The sequence below is a fragment of the Salvelinus alpinus genome, chromosome 14, assembly GCF_045679555.1.
Source record: "Salvelinus alpinus chromosome 14, SLU_Salpinus.1, whole genome shotgun sequence".
Taxonomy (NCBI): Eukaryota; Metazoa; Chordata; class Actinopteri; order Salmoniformes; family Salmonidae; genus Salvelinus; species Salvelinus alpinus.
Window position 1 is genome coordinate 1,494,481 of NC_092099.1, and position 9,606 is coordinate 1,504,086.

The 9,606-nt window shown below is 41.8% G+C and overlaps 1 protein-coding gene across 1 annotated transcript in view; it reads left to right on the forward strand.

Moving 5' to 3' along the window:
* Nucleotides 1-5,560, forward strand: part of LOC139538297 (tomoregulin-2-like) — a 128,024-nt gene extending 122,464 nt beyond the window's left edge. The window contains exon 10 of the mRNA XM_071340153.1: nt 4,906-5,560. Within this exon, the coding sequence (XP_071196254.1) occupies nt 4,906-5,002 (97 nt within the window). The 3' untranslated portion in view covers nt 5,003-5,560. The remainder of the gene's footprint in view (nt 1-4,905) is intronic.
* The last annotated feature ends 4,046 nt before the right edge of the window (nt 5,561-9,606 follow it).

Here is a 9,606-nt window from a genome sequence, read left to right on the forward strand (position 1 = left end):
CAACTAATCATCAAGCTTTGATAATCGAATCAGCTGTGTAATGTTAGGGCAAAAAACTAAACGTGCACGTCCCATTGCCCTTTATGGTTGTGAGGTCTGGGGTCCGCTCACCAACCAAGAATTCACAAAATGGGACAAACACCAAATTGAGACTGCATGCAGAATTCTGCAAAAATATCCTCTGTGTACAATGTAAAACACCAAATAATGCATGAAGAGCAGAATTGGGTCGATACCCGCTAATTATCAAAATCCAGAAAAGAGCCGTTAAATTCTACAACCACTTAAAAGGAAGCCTTCAAACCTTCCATAACAAAGCCATCACCTACAGAGAGATGAACCTTGAGAAGAGTCCCCTAAGCAAGCTGGTCCTAGGGCTCTGTTCACAAACACAAACAGACCTCACAGAGCCCCAGGACAGCAACACAATTAGACCCAACCAAATCATGAGAAAACAAAAAGATAATTATTTGACACATTGGAAAGAACTACCAAAAAAACAGAGCAAACTAGAATGCTATTTGGCCCTAAACAGAGAGTACACAGTGGCAGAATACCTGACCACTGTGACTGACCCAAATTTAAGGAAAACTTTGAGTACGTACAGACTCAGTGAGCATAGCCTTGCTATTGAGAAAGGCCGCCATAGGCAGGCCTGGCTCAAAAGAAGACAGGCTATGTGCCGAGAGAGAGAGAGAGAGAGAGAGAGAGAGAGAGAGAGAAAGGGAGAGAGAGAGAGAGAGGGAGAGAGAGAGAGATAGGGAGAGAGAGAGAGAGAGAGAGAGAGAGAGAGAGAGAGAGAGACAGAGAGAGAGAGAGACCGTCTGTGTAGGTCAATTACAGAAGGCACAGTTATGAGGTTGTGTCCAGTCAGTTTACTTTCACTTTAATTTATCTTCCAATAAACCTCTGAATTCAATACAGTTTAATCAAATTCACATTGCTTCTGTAGCAAACAACACGCATGCATTTTACGACTCGCTCACATTAGTACATTAGGCCCTCACACTTCCCCACTATTCTAAATGCACACATTTAATTTAAAGGGATAGTTCACCCAAATTACAAAATTATATATTGGTTTCCTTACCCTGACAGCAGATATAACTGAAATCAATGCTTTGTTTTCCCTGGCAATGTTTCCTCACGCTAACTTTTTAGCATTTGTGACACAAATCCCATTCATTTTTCACGCATCATGTTCAAAACATCTATAAGTGACTTTGTTGACCTTCACAATTAATTTTAGTTACTTTCGTATGATTTGGACATGATGCACAAAACAATATAATATTTGAACCATGACTTGAATGCGATTTGTGCCACAAATGCTAAAGCATTAGCATGTGGAAACAGTGCCAAGGAAACTTAAGCAAAGCATCGATTGCTGTCATACGTTGTCAATAAACTGCATACAGGCTAAGGAAACCAATGTGTATTTTTGTAATTTTGGTGAACGATCCCATTAATTTATTTATACAGGGAACAAATAGTTAAAAATACCAAGTGTTCAAAAGAACCGGCCGAAGACCAATCCTATGTATTTTGAATATTGCATTCAGGGACCATACTACATTACCATTAATTTATAGCGCCTTTTGTTGAAAGTGTATAGGCTAATTTGTGCTTCATTATGGAAATGGAGCCTCCCCATATCCACATTCCAGGCTGCTTAATCGAATTTCTGTTAATTAGTGAATTCTGTTTTTAATGGTTTGCATAATTAAGCCCTAGCTGCATTGGTTTTACAGTGTCAGAGATTACAAATGATAGAATGTGGTACAGAATATTTAGAATACGAACACAATAGCTCTTTTCTATACTTAGGTACCAACCATTTGATATGTATCAAAGTAGTATAAGATCAACAGGAGTTGTAATATAATGCGTTATATTGATGTTTATTGATGTCCTTTATTGACTGTTGAGGGGATCATTGTCATTTACATTCTTATAGAAACTATTTGAGTCATTCATTTAGCGGATTTCTACCACTTAAACATATTTATTTATATATCCTACTGTATGCTATATATGTATATACAGTGGGGAGAACAAGTATTTGATACACTGCCGATTTTGCAGGTTTTCCTACTTACAAAGCATGTAGAGGTCTGTAATTTTTATCATAGGTACACTTCAACTGTGAGAGACGGAATCTAAAACAAAAATCCAGAAACTCACATTGTATGATTTTTAAATAATTAATTTGCATTTTATTGCATGACATAAGTATTTGATCACCTACCAACCAGTAAGAATTCCGGCTCTCACAGACCTGTTAGTTTTTCTTTAAGAAGCCCTCCTGTTCTCCACTCATTACCTGTATTAACTGCACCTGTTTGAACTCGTTACCTGTATAAAAGACACCTGTCCACACACTCAATCAAACAGATTCCAACCTCTCCACAATGGCCAAGACCAGAGAGCTGTGTAAGGACATCAGGGATAAAATTGTAGACCTGCACAAGGCTGGGATGGGCTACAGGACAATAGGCAAGCAGCTTGGTGAGAAGGAAACAACTGTTGGCGCAATTATTAGAAAATGGAAGAAGTTCAAGATGACGGTCAATCACCCTCGGTCTGGGGCTCCATCCAAGATTTCACCTCGTGGGGCATCAATGATCATGAGGAAGGTGAGGGATCAGCCCAGAACTACACGGCAGGACCTGGTCAATGACCTGAAGAGAGCTGGGACCACAGTCTCAAAGAAAACCATTAGTAACACACTACGCCGTCATGGATTAAAATCCTGCAGCGCACGCAAGGTCCCCCTGCTTAAGCCAGTGCATGTCCAGGCCTGTCTGAAGTTTGCCAATGACCATCTGGATGATCCAGAGGAGGAATGGGAGAAGGTCATGTGGTCTGATGAGACAAAAATAGAGCTTTTTGGTCTAACTCCACTCGCCGTGTTTGGAGGAAGAAGAAGTATGAGTACAACCTCAAGAACACCATCCCAACCGTGAAGCATGGAGGTGGAAACATCATTCTTTGGGGATGCTTTTCTGCAAAGGGGACAGGACGACTGCACCGTATTGAGGGGAGGATGGATGGGGCCATGTATCGCGAGATCTTGGCCAACAACCTCCTTCCCTCAGTAAGAGCATTGAAGATGGGTCGTGGCTGGGTCTTCCAGCATGACAACGACACGAAGCACACAGCCATGGCAACTAAGGAGTGGCTCCGTAAGAAGCATCTCAAGGTCCTGGAGTGGCCTAGCCAGTCTCCAGACCTGAACCCAATAGAAAATCTTTGGAGGGAGCTGAAACTCCGTATTGCCCAGCGACAGCCCCGAAACCTGAAGGATCTGGAGAAGATCTGTAGGGAGGAGTGGGCCAAAATCCCTGCTGCAGTGTGTGCAAACCTAGTCAAGAACTACAGGAAACGTATGATCTCTGTAATTGCAAACAAAGGTTTCTGTACCAAATATTAAGTTCTGCTTTTCTGATGTATCAAATACTTATGTCATGCAATAAAATGCAAATTAATTACTTAAAAATCATACAATGTGATTTTCTGGATTTTTGTTTTAGATTCCGTCTCTCATAGTTGAAGTGTACCTATGATAAAAATTACAGACCTCTACATGCTTTGTAAGTAGGAAAACCTGCAAAATCGGCAGTGTATCAAATACTTGTTCTCCCCACTGTATATATACACTCTGTCGTACACATCGATCCAGAGCATCCCAAACATGCTCAATAGATAACATGTCTGGTGAGTATGCAGGCCATGGAAGAACTGGGACATATTTAGCTTCCAGGAATTGTGTGCAGATCCTTGTGACATGGGGCTGTGCATTATGATGCTGTAACACGAGGCGATGTCGGCGGATGACTGGCACGACAATGGGCCTTAGGATCTCGTCACGGTATCTCTGTGCATTCAAATTGCCATCGATAAAATGTAATTGCGTTCGTTTTCCATAGCTTATGCCTTTCCATACCATAACCCCACCGCCACCATGGGGCACTCTGTTCACAACGTTGACATCAGCAAACCACTCACCCACAGGACGCCATTCACGTGATCTGCGGTTGTGAGGCAGTTGGACGTACTGACAAATTCTCTAAAACGACGTTGGAGGTGGCTTATGGTAGATAAATGAACATTCATTTCTCTGGCAACAGCTCTGGTGGAAATTCCTGCAGTCAGCATGCCAATTGCACACTCCCTCAAAACTTGAGACATCTTTGGCATTGTGTTGTGTGACTGCACATTCCAGAGTGGCCTTTTATTGTCCCTAGCACAAGGTGCACCTGTGTATTGATCGTGCTATTTAAGCAGCTTCTTGATATTCCACACATATCAGGTAGATTGATTATCTTGGCAAAGGAGAAATGCTCACTAACAGGGATGTAAACAAATTTGTGCTATTAAAAATTGAGAAATAAGCTTTTTGTGCATATGGAAAATGTCTGGGATCTTTTATTTCAGCTCATGAAACACGGGACCAACAATTTACATGCTGCATTTATATTTTTGTTCAGTGTATTTTGTTAGCTTGTATTTGCTGACTTTTCTCTATGTACTTGCATATCATTGACCGCACCACTAGGTGGCAATGAAGGCTATTACATTTTTTATAACAAGTATTTCCAAAACAATTCAATGCCCTTTTCCCTAGTTAGTTCCCTATTTGACTTGTTGATTTCCCTTCAAGTATATGAGCAACCCAAAGGTAAAATCAACTGAGGGTCAATAAATCAGAACTATTTATTTATTATGAAAAAAAACTGTGTTTTGGGCATTAAACCCTTGTATAATGAACATAAAACAAATAGCTTACAGCACTCTCTCTCTCTCTCTCTCTCTTGTTGTTATACCTCCTCTCCTCTCTCTCTGTCTCTCTCTCTCTCCTTTCTCTCCTTTCTCTCTCCTCTACTCCACTTCCTGTCTGGACAGGAAGTGCCCGCGGAGCAACAGGGTCAATCGGCAGAAGCAGAATGCCACCCACTACAGCTCGGAGAACACCATGCGCGCCTCCACCCGCCTCATCTGACTGAGCCGCCCCGCGATGGGGGAAACCCTGAGACCCGCTCCTCTCTGGGTCCAAGTTGCCCCGTAGACACAGATCTAGGATCAGCTTCACCCTTCTTGTACTTCCCTACAATCCCAACCTGAATGAACTATAAAGGATTGGGTAGTGGGAGGGGGACGAAACGCAAAACTGACCTTAGATCAGCATCTAGGGGCAACTTCATCCTTCTGGAGACCAGCGCCGACACCAATGATGAGTCATTGAACAATGGGCTTTTGGGGTGAGGATACAGGGTCGGTGTGTTGGGTTGGGAGGGGGGGGGGGGGGCTATAGAAGTGGGTTAGCTGATGTTTGTGGGGGATGTTGGTTGTTTTTAGGGGGAGAAGCAATGGGGGGTTGGGAGGGGGGCTACACGTGATGCCTTGCACCTGTGGTATAGGTCACCGGAGAGGAAACTATGGTACTATAGTACAGCTCTATTTGGTTATGTATTACTGATCTATTTCCAATAGTTATTACATTGTCTTGGTGGGGTATTTTTTCTGTAATGTAAATAAATAATTTATATCACGAAAGTAACTTTGGCCCATCTTTAAAATGTCGCTCTTGGGTGTCCATTTTCACATTTACAGTTAAGATAACATCACTCAAGAGGAAACGGTGGGGTAGGTTTGTCTGAGATGAAAGGTGTATTTCCAGATCCTCACTTTGGAATCTATCAATTATAGTGGGCCACAGGTGGGTAAACTCCCCGGCAATCAGTGATATTAATTGATCAATTAACTATCAGATAGACAAGAAAACCTGAACTCCAACATTGCGGAACATTGCGGATAGAAATGTGATGAAATTTGTGTTACAGCTGACAAGACATGATGACTCTTCATTCAGAATGTCAGAGAGGCATGTTTGTTCTACATAACCTATTTATATCTGAACATTCCACAACGTTCTGCCTTCCTGAACATGCCCCAGTAGGACTTTGGCCCTTGAGGACTATTTCACCATATGCCTACCCTATACAAGAGAACTGAGTTATAGTAGCTGTACCTGATGAGCTATGGCAGGTGATGTCTTTTTTATGCATCACACACACATTATATATATTCACAGCTGACAGATTTCAAATATCATACAGGTAACTTTAAAAGTCTGATATTGTGTTCAAGATCGTCAAGTTGTCAAATGCATAATTTTTCATTGTACACACCACGGTGGAGAAATATTTGATGTGGTCCTACTGACCAGGTTCTATTGTGTTCAAAGTTAAGCTGACCTGACCAGAATGAGTGTCAGGGTCACGCAAATGCTAAACCACCAGACTGCAGGATTCTACACAAATTCCACAGAGACAGCGGGGGGGTCACTTCCCAGTTCACTCCACAGACGAGCATGTGGAATCCTCTATCTTCCTGTACTCTCCCCTCATTTTTCCAGCTCGGGGGGTAAGGGTGGAGCAGAAAACTCAGAATGTCTGCATGTCTGCGCAGATATACACCATAGGAATGTTATCATTCTGGGACCAGGATTCCACCAACAGATTTATGTTGTTAGTTTTCACTTCAGGAAGGTCAACAGTGTTCAATTAGATGTGTGTCCTCTTCACAGGTTACATAAACGACTGATTGCAATGATTGTTGTGTAATGAAACATTTTACCCATAGCATGTGGTTAATCCTAACAATCTGATTCTGTGAGAGGGAGAAAATATCTGAGAAATTAAATATTTATCATGGTACGTGAGCGTTCCATGTCAAATTCAAATTAAAAATGAATCCAACTTTATTTAAATTACCTTTAAATCAAAGACTGGATAAATGAAGATAGTTCACTCAGATTGTTTACTATTGAAAAAAAAGGTCAGTTCCTGTCTACTTAAGGGGGTGGGACTCCATAGACATCAATGCGATAGCAGCTGGATCTAGTCTACTTAGTTCATAGACTTCCACTGAAACAGAGCAAATGAGGGAGTGGGATGTCTCGCTTCCTCTTCCATCTCTGTTTAAATGTTTTCTCAGTCCTTAAAGCCCCATTCATATATTGTGCTAACATGCATCCTTTGACCTGATCTTGCCCACATTCTGATTGTGCCCACATTTTTAGACAGGTGTAGACAATTAAAGTCATGGCTTTAGTCATGGTGGTCATCGATTTGAATGCAACATACATTTCATGTGAAAATCTGTCAGTAATTGCTTGTGGGTTATAAAGTGTGATTTTCACTAGTGTGATAATGTTCTGCTGTATTGGCATGTAAAATGTGGCATTACGTTGAACATTTGCATCCATTTGCATGACCCTAGTTTACACATGAGAGGGGTATGCGCGTGTCTGTGCGTGCATGCATGTGAGCCTATGAAGACCAAAAGTGGATGAATTCGTGATGACTCGAGGAGCCCTTAAAAGGAGGCAATGAAGGGAGGCACCCTCTGTCAGACAAAAGGCTGGTTTATACTACGTCTATCGACATGTCTGTAGACAGTTGTCTCAGTGACATCATGAACGTTATATTGTTGTCCAACATCAAATTTGTTATTGACATTGTGAAAAATTATGAACACAAAAACAACATCAGCATCCTGGTGGTCCAAAATAACACAACTGGTGTATATTAACACCAATAAACCCATCCATTTGAAAATTAATTTAGTATATGCCAATATAGAAAACCAGGTAACTCAAAGCAACTTTCTAAAATGTTGGTTAGTTTCCAGCTTGTTATCTAGCTAGCTAACATTAGGTTAGCTGGCTAGCCAGTTCTAATAAGACAATATCATATACAGTTGAAGTCGAAAGTTTACATACACCTTAGCAAAATACATTTAAACTCAGTTTTTCACAATTCCTGACATTTAATCCTAGTAAAAAAGTCCCTGTCTTAGGTCAGTTAGGATCACCACTTGATTTTTAGAATGTGAAATGTCAGAATAATAGTAGAGTGAATTATTTATTTCAGCTTTAATTTCTTTCATCACATTCCCAGTGGGTCAGAAGTTTACATACAGTCAATTAGTATTTGGTAGTATTGCCTTTAAATTGTTTAACTTGGGTCAAACGTTTTGGGTAGCCTTCCACAAGCCTTCCATAAATTGGGTGAGATTAGGGCCATTATTCCTGACAGAGCTGTTGTAACTGAGTCAGGTTTGTAGGCCTCCTTGCTCGCACACGCTTTTTCATATCTGCCCCCACAAATGTTCTATAGGATTGAGGTCAGGGCTTTGTGATGGCCACTCAAATACCTTGACTTTGTTGTCCTCAAACCATTTTGCCACAACTTTGGAAGTATGCTTGTGGTCATTGTCCATTTGGTGACCAAGCTTTAACTTCCTGACTGATGTCTTGAGGATGTTGATTCAATATATCCACATAATTTTCCAACCTCATGATGCCATCTATTTTGTGGAGTGCACCAGTCCCTCCTGCAGCAAAGCACCCCCAAAACATGATGCTGCCGCCCCCGTGCTTCACGGTCGGGATGGTGTTCTTCTCCAGTTATTGCGTTGTCATATTGGGGTATTGTGTGTAGATTGATGAGGAAAAAATACTTGAATACTTTTTAGAATAAGGCTGTAACAACAAAATGTGGAAAAAGTCAAGTGGTGTGAATACTTTCCGATCCAATGACCGATGATCACCGATACGTTTTATCTATAATTTCTCTTCATATGACAAGGATTGGTCCCGTGTGGTCCCGTGGTCCCGTGTGGCTCAGTTGGTAGAGCATGGCGCTTGCAACGCCAGGGTTGTGGGTTCATTCCCCACGGGGGGACCAGGATGAATATGTATGAACTTTCCAAATTGTAAGTCGCTCTGGATAAGAGCGTCAGCTAAATGACTTAAATGTAAATGTAAAGGATTGAAAAGGATTTGCCAGTAGATTGTCGACTTGTTGCATGAGGATGACTGCTTGTCTAGCTTGCTAGCTAAGATTCTGAAAGTATGATGTTGACATGTTCATTCCAATCAAAGCTATGGTAGATATAACGTGATTTGACGTCATTTTTTCAATAGCCAATATCTTTAATCAATCAAATGTATTTATTAAGCCCTCCTTACATCAGCTGATGTCACAAAGTGCTGTACAGAAACCCAGCCTAAAACCCCAAACAGCAAGCAATGCAGGTGTAGAAGCACGGTGGCTGGGAAAAACTCCCTAGAAAGGCCAGAACCTAGGAAGAAACCTAGAGAGGAACCAGGCTATGAGGGGTGGCCAGTCCTCTTCTGGTTGTGCCAGGTGGAGATTATAACAGAACATGGCCAAGATGGTCAAACGCTCATAGATGATCAGCAGGGTCAAATAATAATAATCACAATGGTTGTCGAGGGTGCATCAGGTCAACACCTCAGGAGTAAATGTCAAGAGAGAAAAAGAGAGAGATAATTGGAGAGAGCATACTTAAATTCACACAGGACAGCGGATAAGACAGGAGAAATATTCCAGAAATAGCAGACTGACCCTAGCCCCCCGACACATAAACTACTGCAGCAGAAATACTGGAGGCTGAGACAGGAGGGGTCGGGAGACACTGTGGCCCCGTCCGACGATACCCCCGGACAGGGCCAAACAGGCAGGATATAACCCCACCCACTTTGCCAAAGCACAGCCCCCACAAGCACTAGAGGGA